The following is a 14090-nucleotide window of genomic DNA, read 5'->3' as shown; positions in this document are numbered from 1 at the left end:
CTGAGATATTAATAGAATTCATCAAGGAATGTTGTTTAATGTTTTCTGTGCTGGTAGGCCTATCCATTCCAAACTCAAATTGTTTATCTGCTGCTTTTCCAAGATCTTCCTATGTACCTTCCTATTGACATCAACTTCTCCTGGCCATTCTGACAGATGTTCTGGTACCATTATAGCACTTGTCCGTGCCTGCTACGTCTGCCTCAATCCCTTTATGGCTCGCCATGAACTGAGTCACAGACAAATGCAAAAGTTAGGAAGAAGGTAGGTAAGGTAGGCAGATGGGCTGGCCGGGGCAGGAGGCTTCCCAGCTGATGAATGAACTCAGCTTCTCACAGAGCTTGGTTTTGGCTTAAGGACCCTCCTGCAGAGCTGTCTGCAGATGTCAGTGTGAACGTCATGCTGCTCCCGGTGCTGCTTCTTCCCTCCTCCTCCTCCTCCTCCTCCTCTTTCCCTAGTAATACTCCATTTGTTTTGTTTTCCCAGTCCCTCGGATCAATGGCCATCCGAAACTGGACAGGCACCGTGAGCACCCTCCTGGCTATGACAGCTCTTCCACCATGATGAGCAGTGAGCTGGAATCCAGCAGCTTCATCGACTCTGATGACGATGACAACACGAGCAGGTAAGGGGTTGGAGTGGTCCCTGAGCCGTTAAATGCTGTTTACGTCTGTTTCCCAGCCACTTCACTGCATTTCCGGGCTTTCCTGAAGCATGCTGACTGGTGAGACGAGAAGATTTATATCTACTCTTTTTAATTTTCCTTTATTTTCCTTTTTTTTTTTTTTTTTCTTCTACGTGTGTTTTGAGCACTGATCATTTGTCAGTAACATCATGTTGTGTATAATCACTGCTCTGAGAAACAAGTGCAGTTGTTGGGGTCACTGGCCAAACTGCCTATAGCCACTCTTCCAGTGAAGAGAAAACTTCTCTCCTGTTCTTTCCCTTTTAACAGCAAGACTGATTACATTTTAAGATCAAAGCAACGTGCAACTGTCTACCTATTTATAAAGTAATGATGTGAATATTGTAACGAAACACCTTCAGCGTAGATTCCTAATAAGTATGCACTTCACTGAAGCTGAATTGTAAAGGAATTCCTGTGTAATTGCATGCTCTGAGGCCTGTGAGCAGTACAGGAATTCATCAGAGTTAATGCTATTGCAAAGGCAGGCTGGGATGCTGTATGTTTATGACTCTTTAATTATTTTTTTCTTTTTGTGCAGACAGAGAGAATGTGAATTATTCCTTGCTTTTTGCAAAAAAGCTCCCCATTTCAAGACATCCTCGTTAATCTCTAAGGATACTTTTGTTGTTCCATAAAAGGTTTATAAACCAATACGTTTCTCTGATTCAAAATACCTATTTTTAAAGAGGTAAAATGAATTAAAACTAATATTCTTCCCTTTCTTGGCTGCAGTGGGAGCATTCTTGAACACTGTCTCTAGAGCATTACAGATTTGTATTAATTGTCAGAAAAGATGACGATCACAGATCTCTGGTGCTTCACAGAGTTCTGTACCTAAAATAAATAAGGTGCAATGTGATATTCTTAAATTCTAGGTAGAATACTTAAACATTTGCTGTGTTTACACAGCAGATTTACAAAACAGATTATTGAACTCAGTGGAGCTATTTGGTCTTGCAGTTGGTCATATCTTAGAAACCGGCTGAAGAACAGCAATTCCTTCAAATCCTGTTCAAAGGCTGGGTGTTTCCAAAGGGTTGAAAGGGTAACGAAATGAACATTTAGGATTTGGTCCTGAATTAGTTTCAAGAACTTATTTTGCAGTTACGGTGAAGTTGCCAACACCTGAAGATACAGAAAATGAACCTTCTGGCTGCTTTATACTTCACCTGGATATTCATGTTCTTAAAGGGTTGGCAGGATCAGCAGTTAACCTGAATGTGCTCGAAGCCTTCCTGAAGCCTTTAGGGCTCCTAACCCTCCTCCCCTCCCTAAAAAATCAAGCCCACAAAACCAACAACAACTCTGCAGCTGATTTTTGTTTCTTGTAAATAAATTAATCATTTCCATGGCAGCAAGATATGCAGTAGGGCAGGATTAGCACAGCCAGGGTGGCCGCTGAAGCACATTATACTTCGACCCAGCTAAATCTTTCTCTATTAATAAAGTAAAGCTTCCTGCGTCTGACCTGAGAAGAAAGAGACTCTTGGAAGCTGCTGCGCGGGCCTTTTCCTTTCTAGGCTGGGGCAGAAGGTTTTGGCAGCGAGAATAGCTGCCAGGCCAGCTAGTCAGGAAGAACAACTCGATGGAATGCTCCAAGGTATGCTGTTGTGTCGGTGATGATGTTCTCCAGCAGATGAGAGATTGTGCTGGCAGGGAGAGGTTTTCTTTAGAGGCAAATACGGCCAAATAGAAAATGGAGTGCGCTCCAGATCTGCTGGAGACAGCGGCCTGGGGAAAAAGAGGTTGAAGGGGGTAAGTTTGTTTAATAACAGCCAATGAGCTCTGGGGTCAGAACCTGTATCGTAAAGGAGATTTGTACATGGAGGAGATCACTGAGAGAAGAAGTGAGAAGGATGTTACTGTCTTGGAAGTGAAGAGGTTGTAAGGTTGAGGATGCTGTTCTAACAGTGAGTGTTTGACATTGCTTTATTTCATTTTTAACTGGGACCTTTCTAGTCCAAGGAAGTTCTGTTGCACTCAGAGAGAAAGAATATTTTTTTCTTTCAGTGATTTAATTTGTTCCCAGATATTAGAGGACAGTACAGAACTCTTCAAGTAGCGTGAGTGCAATAATTTATTTCCTTTGTTTTCAGAGTATGATATAATGAAACGTTAGTGTTATTTGCAGGTAGTAGGTGGGATTTTGAGTGCAGGTTGATGTGGGGAGCTCATGGTAAACTTTACAGTAAGAGTCTTATCTTCTGTTAAGCAAATAAAGCGCTAGCAGATACGACATCTGTAGCTGTAGGATTATTGTCTGCAACTTGCAATTAGTAATCCCAGTTTAATGTGACTAAATTCATTGTAAAAAAATTGCTTACATTTATTTCTCATCTAAGAAATTAACATTAGTTCTTTTTAAACTATATGGATAAGCTTTCTTTAACAAACCGTTACCTTTTTTTCCTTCCTTTGGGGAATGTACATTGGACAAATTATTATTATTATTTTTAAAAATCTCTTTTGTGGGATTTTTTTAGCTGTTCTCTTAGAAGTGCAGTCAGGGTTTTGGCCGGTAGCTACTGCAGGAAATTGGTAGCTCTGATTCCAGATTTGTTTTTCATCTTTGCACTTTATTTTTCCCAATAGCTCAAATACACCATCTGGTTTTGCTTGTCAAATTGTAATAATAACTTTTACTGACTTCTGGGGATTCTTCAGAGATCAAAATATTACTCCTCGTTAGAATAGGTCTGAGCTGCTGTTTAGCATCCCGATACTCCTAGAATACGGGATACGCAGCGTTTATGAATCATTCAGCAAGGATGCATTAAGGCTATGGATTTAAAAGAAACTACAAGAGGAGATGATGGAGTGCACCGAAGCTGCATGAAAATAGATAGAAGCTTGACTCTTTTTTTAAGAAATTGTGAAAACTTAAGCAAGGTTGTGAAACCTGATGGTTACAAATAGGCTTTTAGTGTGGACTCTGAAACCATCTGTCCTGCCTTGTTACTTACACAGGGGTTCTAAAGGCAACTCCAGTCGTGGTCCAGCTTCCCCCAAGAAGGGAGGAAGAAACTGAGTTGCATGAGCTCTCCATTTATGGTTTCTCCAGTGTAATTAACATTTTCTACTGATCCTCTGTATAGAAGCCAACGTATAAGAACGCAAAAACGTTTCTGCACAGCCTTCTGATCATCAGCTTTGTGCGACTAATGTGAGAGGCTGCTTTAGCTCAAGTGGTCACTTCTCTGAAATATTGTCTGTCCTCTTGAACTGAACTTGAACTGGGGCTTTTCTAAGGAACTGGTTTCCATTCTTCTGTCTAATGCTGAGTAGAATGAAAAAAAAATACCGCAGAATAGAACTTTACTTCCCATGTGTTACCATCCGGTAACAGAAGTTCAGAGATTTGTCAATAAACTCCAGTTTTGCTGCTTTAATCTAAAAGAAAAATCCAAAATGTTCACTGCTTACAGAGGAATCAAAACTTTTGGTCACGTATTGAAATGGAATGAATTTTCCAAAGTAGTCTCGCCCCCAAGTTGCCAAAGTAAATAGGGAGGGCAGGCAGGTGGGGCTTTCAGTGTAGTTTTTATCTCCATTTTCTTCCTCTGCTCTATGAGCATTGCTAACTTAAAATTGCTTTTTACACTAGGCAATGTTAGCTGGAGGCATTACTCCTTTTAGGGTCGTAGTAGTGGGAAAATGAATAAATGAAATGATGTATATGAATTTAGTGAATTCTCTTTATACACAGTAACCATTAGAGGATGCTGTTCTAAAAATGTTGGTGACAGGAAGCTCTGCTTACTCCTAAAGTGATACACACTGGGGTAACGTCATAATATATGATGTGGCAGTAGGTGAAATGTCTGTAAACAATGAAAATCAATTGCCTGGATTTGTGTCCAGGCTTTCAAAAAGACTGGAGAATGTTGAACAAGTCCAGTTTTGGGAGCTCTGCATCTGAGAGACCTCGTTATCTTTCCTGTTGCAAAGGCAAAGCCTCAGAAAGCCAGGTGCTGTGAGCTGTTTCCACAGAGCGAGAATTATCAAATTTTTGATCTCTTTTGAAAATACCACCTCTTGGCTCTTTAAATTAATTTGCCTTGCTGGGAGGGGAGAAAGGAGTGTGTGAGGTTAACATGCCTGAAATAGTTTTGGGAACTCAAAGAGAACGTGAGGAGACTCACACCCTCTGAGCAGCTCCATCATCTGTGATACTCAGCTCAGTGAGACGGACTAAAACACACCTACTGTACGCGAGATGGCTTTCCCGGTGCGGTGGGTTGTGATCCAGTGACAACAAAGCTGCTTTTTTGAAGTTACTGGTATGGAGTTTTGCTGGAGGTATTCTAGCATTCCTGCATGTGGCTAGAACTTTGAAGGCAGGGACATGGGGACTGGGGGAGAAGGCTGGTGCTGGTTTCTCTGTGGCAGCACCAGTTCAATCACTTGTGTTGTGTAGGGCTGTTGGTTTTGGGTTTTTTTAATCTTGGTTAATGATGGACCATTACTTTTTTTTGCCATTCGTAACATAACAAATAGAGGAGAGATGTCTCTGTGGTGTTACGCTGGTATCTCTGAAATCTAGGCTTGGTTCCAGGCTTCTGAAATTAATTTGGGCAAATCCATTTGTGTCTCTCTGTGTCTCATCCCACTGTCTGTAAAATAAGAATGATTAACGATCTGAACTCTTAGGGGGATCGTAAGGATTTATATGTAGAATGTGACACATATAGGTTCTACAAGTTTGAAGAGCCTGAAAAAAACCCACAGCAAAATAAATCTAACAGAATATGTAAAGATAAATCATATTCACTATTCCTCTGTTGCTGTTTGGTAGTAGCAATTATCAATTGCTACTTTATTTAATTGAATTCAAGCCCCAACATTAAGTTCCCGTTAACAGGGTAGATAGCAGCAGAAGAAAATAACAGTGCCATGACAAGACTCACAAAAATTAACATTAAGAGATTCTGAGATTGTGTCTCAGAGCAGAGATTAAAATGATTGTTTAATGTATGGCTGTTCTTACACTGTGCCTTTTTCTTTGATGGGCCTGGAGTCAGGACCACCTTTAAAGTAGTGGAAGATGCTACCGCTGGCCTTTGGTGGTTAAATTGGGGTGATGTATGCCTCTTGAGGTTTGGTTTGTGTTAAGTTTTGCTCCCAAAAGAAAGCAAAGCAGTAAATGGTATTCTCTAATCCGTGCTGTATTTAGCTGGTACCTTCTCTGGCTCCAAGGCAGAGGCTCCGGTGGAGCACACACTGGGAGTGAGCAGTGATTCAGCAACAAACGGAGCGATACAGTGTACGGTGATGGCATCTGTGTGATTTGCTCTCTCTGCATTTGTAGGAATCGGCCTGTTTTTTGGCAGGATGCAGAGAAATGCAAAAGGCTCAGCTTTACAGAGTTGACGTTTGCTCTCCCTTTCCCTCAGGTTGAGCAGCTCCACCGAGCAGAGCACTTCGTCCCGACTCATACGGAAGCATAAACGCAGGAGGAGGAAACAAAGGATGCGGCAGATTGACAGGGTAAGGTTGGCATCATCATCTTCCAAGGAGGTGAACCGTGATGTTGAATGTAGCACGTGAATTAGGAAGGGATCCAGAACAGATCTGTGCCCTGTTGAGTTCATTGGAAAGCCTCCCTCTGGCTCCAAACTACTCTGGATTAAATATCTAACGTTGGATGTTCTGCAGCACTGGAGTCAAGACACCTTTTCTCCTCTCCCTTTCTCCTTTTACTGTTCAGTGATCCCATTTCTTGGTTCTTTCAAGACCAGCCTCTGCAGGAGCACCTCTGTTCTGCACCTGGCTGATGTGGGGTGTCTGTGGTGTCAGACTGATGTGTAAATTGCTGAGACTCACGTTCTGCTGACAGAAATCACAGATTTTTCCTCTTGCCCTTTTCTGTGCTAGTCCTGCGGTAGCAGAATGAGGGTGGTCTTTCTTGAAGTAACTGGGTTGCTCTCCTATAAATACAAGTCTTCACAGATTAAAGAATGAATATGCACATGTTTCATCAAAAGAACTGGAGTAATGTTTTTAAAGATACTGGATAAGAAAATTTGTATTTCATTTTGGAGGGAGGGGAATGTCTGTCTTCTCACTTCCTGAGGGATCGTGTGCTGTTCGCTCCTCTCTTTAGGGAGGAGCCGTGGATGTAATAAATCATACTCCGCTGAGCACTTTAGTATTTCAATGCCTGCCTGGCAGTCATGTAGTCGGGAAGCAGAAATGCTTCAACGTGGAGTTCAGTTGAGAAACCTCAATGTAGCAACTTGCTCAGTGTGTTTTGTAAACGAATCTTTGGAGAAAGTGCAGATTGTGTTCAGACTCTTTTCCTTACAGATTCTAAATGAAGAATAATTTTGAGGAGGCCACAATGGTTTCTGGATGGAAAAGACGGAAACCTAGTAATCAGTTCCCATTGAATTGATCCTCAATAGTTATTTCGATTCTCTTATTCTGAGCCATTTAAAACCTTGACAATTTTCTGTTGTATTTTGCAGTCGTCTTCGTTCAGCAGCATCACTGATTCTACCATGTCCCTAAATATCATCACTGTCACACTCAACATGGGTAAGAGGACAAGCAATGTTTTTTATGATGAATTTCAAGTGATACAGGTGTATTTTGTCATTGTGTAGCAGCCTTTGGAGCCAGTAGAAAGTCCCTTGATTTAAAAGGATGCCAACTGAACTAAAGGGAATGGCAGCTGAGAGCTGCTGCTCTGCTGCCTGTGCTTGGGTTACTGGTCCAGTACTGGGTCAATGTGAGCATTTCCACAGGCAGATCATTATTCTTCCCGAGAAGTGCAGGGAAGGAACTGGAACTCCAGGACACGGATTCTGGGAATGGTAATGGGTCAGACATTGTTAGGAGCAAGAAGCGCTAGAGGTTTGCATTTCTGCTGCTCGTGCATGTCGTTGTTTAGCCAGATAGAAATGTGCAGAGCTGCCGATTCAGCACCTTTCAGTAGCACCAAATTCTGACGTGTGGAAAAAACCATTGCCTAATGCTGATCGGGTGCCTAATTTCTAGGTGTAGACGTGTCTTTTCAACGTCGTTTCTCTTCCTGTTTTTCTGAATGTAACTTTTCAGTGTCCTGTATGAAAAAAATAATGTCTTTAGCAGCATTTCCCTGCACGTGCCAGGCAGACATATGCCAATAGGGCAACCTGAGATAATTGTAAGTCAAACGTGGCCCATGATGTGTTGAGAGAACTGATTTTTCCAGACTGAAGTAGCCTTGTGTTCTCTTCACTGTCATTCCAATCACTTTGTTTGCTTTTTTCCCTCCCTACCCTCCGCTTTCTATCTGTATAGAAAAGTATAACTTCCTGGGAATCAGCATTGTAGGACAGAGCAATGACCGGGGTGACGGTGGCATATACATTGGCTCTATTATGAAAGGAGGGGCAGTGGCAGCAGATGGCCGAATTGAACCAGGAGACATGCTTCTGCAGGTTGGTCCGTGTCCAAAAATACATGCCACTGGCTTGTACGTTGGTGGCTCAGCTCAGTCATCCCACCAGATCCATGAATTGGGCAATCAGTTAACAGAATTCATCCATACTCGGGGAAATGTGTCACAAAGACTGTTGTCACTTAAATCTGTTAATTCTTTGTGAACTCTGCTGGGTAGTTCTGAGAAACAGTATTTCTGCAGCTGCTCAAAGGAATGGAAACACTTATAAGGCAAATAAATTTTGAGACAAATAATTAAAATGTCTTTAACTTTCCTCTTGCAAAGCCTGATCTCTTCTTTCTGCAACGTTTCAGGTGAATGATGTCAATTTTGAGAACATGAGCAATGATGATGCAGTACGGGTTTTACGGGAAATAGTCTCCAAACCAGGGTGAGCATATTACAAAATCTTGCTCCTCATCCTCCGTACACGGTTATTGGAATTGGGCAAAGCTCAGAGAAATCAACATTTTGATCTCAGTAAGCAGCCAGTGTGACTGCTGATCTCAACTCTGAACTTCTTCGCGTGAGTGATGGAGAGGTGAGACTGGTTCCAGTGCACCAGCCAAAACCAACACAAACTAGGAGTTGCCTGGTTTCAGTAGCACTATTTGTTTATGCGATGAGCGTTTTAATATCTCCGGAGCTGATCGTTGGACAGATTTCACCAATAGTGCTCATGATGCAGAAACCAGAAACATCCTGATACTGGTTCATACTGGAAACACTTTGACAAGCATCTCAAAAGCATTCTCAGAATGTGCTTTACAACTGCTGGACAGGAATAAGTTTGTTTCAGAGAGTTCATTGTAGCAGTTACAGCTTCTGTAGGGAAAGATGAATCACCCTTACTTGTTTTCTTTCTTCCTAGACCTATCAGCCTAACAGTAGCCAAATGCTGGGACCCTACTCCCAGGAGTTATTTCACCATCCCCAGGGGTGAGTACATACCTGTGCTCTTTGCTGGGTTCCTGCAGAGCCCTCGAGGTTTAGAATATTTTCAGCTATTTTGGCCTCTAACAGATTTCTGTTCCCTCTAAGTTCGATACTTTTTAAGTTTGGTTGTATTGTTTGTTTAGTTTTTGTTTTGGGAAGCAGGGGTTTAAGGTACTCTTTCTGAGACTCCAGAGCCCATTGAATTCATGGGAGTTTTTATTTTGATTTCACATGGCTTTGGATCAAGCTCTTAACCTTTTGGGGGGTACATCCTCGTGATCTTAACCTTTCAATTGATAGAAAGTTTGGAGGATAACTATACTTCCGTGTTAAAAAGCCTCATTTTGTCACATGTACACTTCATAGAAAGAATTTAAACTGATTATTTTTAAAATTTGAGGCAAACAACATTGTTTCATATACATAAAATCTCTTTTATCTAGTTATAATAATCTAAATTATCTAGTTTTAGAACTTCTGGCTTAGTAAACCTTTCCAGCTATAAAGGATCTGTGCTAATGTGACAAACACAGCTGCCTCCTACTGGTGAGTGCTCTGTTATGATGCTGAAACCAGCTTGTTACTGGTCCTTTTAAGAAGACGAGGATAGCATTTTCCATTAAAATTAATATAATTAATAATAATGGGATATTTTGTGGAAATTCCTAACATAGAGCTCTTTTACATAATTTCTGGTTTTAAGGCAACAGAACAACAGTCACTGTAATTCAGAAGAAAAGAACTAACCCGGATTATGAGGAAAATTGAGTTTTATTCCCAGCTTTAAAAATTATTTGCTGTGTGGCTTTTCTTAAGGTCTGAGTGTAATTTTTACTCTCCTCTGATACCAGTCTCTTCAAATGGTCTTTATATGTTTTGTCTTATTTATTTTGCAAGACTATTCCAGTCCAAAAAAGTTCCATTATGGCTGCTGAAAACACTGAGAGGGGAATTCCACGATGCCTCATCTCTGTAAATGCAAAGTTTCTAGAGTTACTGTTCTATTCACCTTCTGTTTGAGTGGTTATTTTGGGTGTGAGTGGTTGTTTTGGATCCAAGACCCTTAGAAGTAGGTAGAGATTGTCCCGTCAGCTAGGGCAAAGCGTTGGTAGGACTTCGGGTCATAGCGAAGAGAATCTATCTCACTGTATAGAACAATAGTGAAATATTGTTACTGGACCGGCAGCTTCTTTCCCACAAGTGGAAATATTTCACTCCTCCTGCAGTTACAGGAACAGGAGTGTCACGGTTGTATCCTATCAGGCTGATGAGGCAATTGCTAGAGGAAACCAGCTACTCTGGTGAAGTGCTTTTTGTTCCCTCCTGCTGAGACGATGCCAGTTGTACTATCATAATGGCAAAAACTTGTGCACCCCCAAAAAATTCCTTCCTACTCTAGTTCTTAATGTTTATTGCAAATCTGATTCCATTTATCTTTTTTTTTTCCTCCTTTCTGGTTGTTTTGCAGCTGAACCGGTGAGACCAATCGACCCTGCAGCGTGGATCTCTCATACCACAGCCATGACGGGAGCGTACCCCCGTTACGGTATGAGCCCCTCCATGAGCATCACCACATCTACCAGCTCCTCACTAACAAGCTCAATTCCCGATTCGGAAAGTAAGTCACACTGCGGCCAGCACAGGGCAGGCGGCTTCTGCTCGGGGCCAGCGGTGCCGAGCTGTGCGCAAAACCGACCCCAGCCACAAGCACGATGAAAACGACAGCCGCCACACAACTCTTGAATGATTTCTTAAATTTGTCATTCCTACGGGGAGCATAAAACCTTTTTTTCCAAAGGGCGGAAGTGTTTTGCCAGGGATCCCGTTCAGGAAGAGGTGGCTTCTGGTCCCTTTTAAAGTTACATACAGGTCTCCAGGTTTATTCCCTCAGGGGAATGTGAGAGCTTCCTCCTTGCATTTGACTGTTTTTTAATAAATTTAAATTATTTACTTCAGGTAGATGTCACTGAATAATAATGGTAGTGTATCATTTAGGAAATCTCCCCCTGATGTTCACATAGCCTTCTTTTATACTTTTTTATACATTTAGAAGTGATTTAAAAAGGAAAAAACAAATGTAATGTCCAACATGAAATTACGGTGAGAGTTCAGCCTTCTTTCCTGGTTAGTCTGTCTGTGGCAGTCTCCAAAATGGTCGTATCCATACAACCAAGATGTCATGAGTCCTTATCTTGGAATTTTTTGTTTAAAGAATATAAACTCTTGCTTTATTTTACTCTTCCTTTGCTTTCTGATGTCAGCATGGGATAAAAGCGAGCTTTTGGGTTGAAATACGTGGCAGTAAGGCAAGACAAATACACGAGGAGCACGTGTCTCTGAGAACACTGTCCGCTGGAGTCCTACTTCAGGAAAGTGTTCATATTTAGAACAGCACTGCTGTTTACTTGACATGGAAGTTTTGAGGTATTTTACACCCCATTAGTATGTGTTTGTTTCCTGTAATATTCATATGGAAGAATTTCTCTAGAGGTGCAACTTTTCTATCAGCTTTGTCCGTCTGTAGCCAGGAGATTTGTTATATTTGCTTATATACACATAGAAATCTTGAAGTGGCTTTAAAGTCCCGAGGAGCTTATCTCGTTTGTGGGACAGTGCTATGCAGTCACTGAAAGCCAGGTAAATATTGACATATTTAACAAGGGGTGCTTAAGTGTCTGCCAGATCCGGAGTCTAAATTTAGGCCTGAGTAACTTTTTTTTCTATTTGTAAGATTTTTCCAGAGAGAAATGGAGGGTATCATTTAGAAAAAAACATGACAAAATAAACAAGGAAAACAAGAGCTTGAGGATTTTAAAGCCCAGTGTGTGTTGGTGCCTTGTCCAGGGGAGGTTCTGTCACTAACACATTGCTGAAGTGTGGAAGTTGCATTTGCAGGGACCAGTTAAGTCCTATCAGGTACATGGGTGTCTGCCTTTTGTCTTCTACCCTCTCTCAGATTTTATAAGCACATAGCTCCTGGTTTTACACCTCACCTGGAATTGAAAGGGCGGTTAGCCTCTTTGGAGGTGTAGTAGCTCTCTGTAGTAGCCTCTTTAGATAGTCGGCAGCACCACTGGAGGGGAAAACCATCGGCAGCAGAAAGCAAGTGAATCCCTCACCTGATGAACGCTTTGTCCTGAGATGTGTTTTCAGCCTTACAGGTACTAAAGGTTGTGGAATCCAATGTATCTGCTGATCGCTGTCAAACAGGAGTCTGTTTCTCTGCATTCCTCTTGAACTATTCATGTATTCTGTCCCTTGATATACAGTGATGTGATTGGAAGTGTGGAACGCAGACGCCCTCTCAATCCTACTTTTAAAATAAAGGTTACTTGGGAGCAGAACCACGATTCTGGAGACAGCTTCTCATTTCTGTGCCAGTGACTCACAGCGTTTCCTTTCCTGAATGCTAGAAAATGGGGAACTTTTATTGTGACCTTCTTCTTAATGCTCCTTCCTTCAGCTCAGTCCTGTCACCCCCTGAACAGGGCAGGCAGCGCCTCAGGGCCCAAGGGACAAGGAGGACCTCTCCTGTGGACCTCTTTGGCAGGAAAGACAGAGTTGGGGAGGAACAGAGGAGGAGAGAGAGGTGAAGAGAGACTGCACATTGACATCTCAAAGAACGAAGAGCTTCATGCAAAGTGGGGCTTTCTGACTTTTCATGATCCTGTGCAAGATTCTCTGTTTCAGTTCCTCTGAGGCTACAGACACTGGTATTTGAAGCAAATATAATACCCATTCTACAGTACCTGGCTGTGGAAGTGGAAGCAGTGAATTAACAGAGTCGTCTTGGACAAGTCTGTTTTGTGGTTCCTTGTTTTGAGCATTGTGAATTTCTGCTGGTTTACTCTGTGGAGCAGGGCCAGGATAACGTAAATGGACTGAGTAGCTGCTTCCCTCCTGACTGTCATTCCTTTGCTCTCTGGGCTCTGGATCAAAGGTGGAGTTCTGGTATCAGCAGTATTTCCACAGCCATCATCACATCAGTGCCAGTGATTAAAGTAGCTGAGATTTTGGGCCCATACAAACCACTACCACACAGCAGGAATTATTCTGCGTTAGCTCTTTATTTTCTCAGGTGTATTTCTTCAAAAATAGGACTATGCAAACCAAGGCGGACTGAGGTGTTTCATAGTGATTATTGCTTAGAAAAGTATCTTGTTCTCCAGCAGTGTTCTGGCTGATGCAGAATAGTCTTTCACGGTGGTTTTTGGCTGTTGGACTCGCTGCCTCAGTCAGTGCAAACTCTGCTCCTTCTTTACTCTGCTAAAAGTAGATTTTTCCACCCCTGTTCTGCCAGTCCAGGACCCCTTTCTGCAAAGCAGCGCTGTCCCATTCCATAATATTAACTTCAAGTGTTTCCATGCTTTTTGAAAATCTTACTGTTTCAAAATACAGTCTGCTGATATGGTTGGAAAGTTTCTTTTTCTCTTGTATGGACTTAAGAAGATTTTTGAATTGAAGGAATAACCAAAGCCCTGAGAAAGAGCTTTGGGGTAGATCTGGTTCCCCAGCAAGGAGTTACTGCCTGTGCCGTCCCTCAGGTTTGCACATCCCTGTCCAGGTGGTCAGGCCCACAGTCGACTGAGTTCAGATCAAACCGGGTGCATTTTAGAGGCATCTTAGAATTTTTCGTATTTGTAAAGAACTACCAGACTTAGAAAATATCGATGATCATTTGGCCAGTGTTGTTCTTTAAATGCAGATCGCAGATACCCAAGAAAAATACACTTTCTTGCTCCCCACATACTTTACTTGAATATTGGTTTGTTGTTTTGGTTTTTTTTTTTCCCCCAAACAAACATATTGCTTTTTGCCACTAACCAAACTAACTTAAAGCAAAAGCAAAATTTTAGTGTTTATTCAAACTTTGTAAGTATTGCAACCGCATGCATAGATGGTCTGGGATGTTTTCATGCATATTAGCAGTGCATGTATTGAAAGAAGCATTTTCAGTTTTCATTGTTTCATGCTTGTTGTACCTTTTATGAAAATGTTGGGTTGCTGGAAAAGGACAAAAGTGGTTCCCTTGTGCTTTTG

At 41.8% G+C, this 14090-nt stretch overlaps 1 protein-coding gene across 2 annotated transcripts in view; it reads left to right on the top strand.

Annotated features, from left to right (window-relative positions):
- DVL1 (dishevelled segment polarity protein 1) overlaps positions 1-14090 on the top strand; it is a 73857-nt gene that overhangs the window by 53008 nt on the left and 6759 nt on the right. Inside the window, exons 5-11 of one of the 2 annotated variants that reach the window (XM_074161746.1) lie at positions 487-625; positions 6082-6175; positions 7156-7225; positions 7973-8112; positions 8429-8505; positions 8986-9053; positions 10519-10596. In XM_074161746.1, coding sequence (XP_074017847.1) covers positions 487-625; positions 6082-6175; positions 7156-7225; positions 7973-8112; positions 8429-8505; positions 8986-9053; positions 10519-10596 — 666 coding nt within the window. Of the gene's footprint in view, positions 1-486; positions 626-6081; positions 6176-7155; positions 7226-7972; positions 8113-8428; positions 8506-8985; positions 9054-10518; positions 10669-14090 lie in introns of both variants that reach the window. The other variant, XM_074161745.1, reaches the window with a different exon arrangement.

Source organism: Numenius arquata, chromosome 20 (genome assembly GCF_964106895.1).
Source record: "Numenius arquata chromosome 20, bNumArq3.hap1.1, whole genome shotgun sequence".
Taxonomy (NCBI): domain Eukaryota; kingdom Metazoa; phylum Chordata; class Aves; order Charadriiformes; family Scolopacidae; genus Numenius; species Numenius arquata.
Note: the sequence above shows the minus strand (reverse complement) of the source record. Positions and strands in the feature narration are given on the sequence as shown.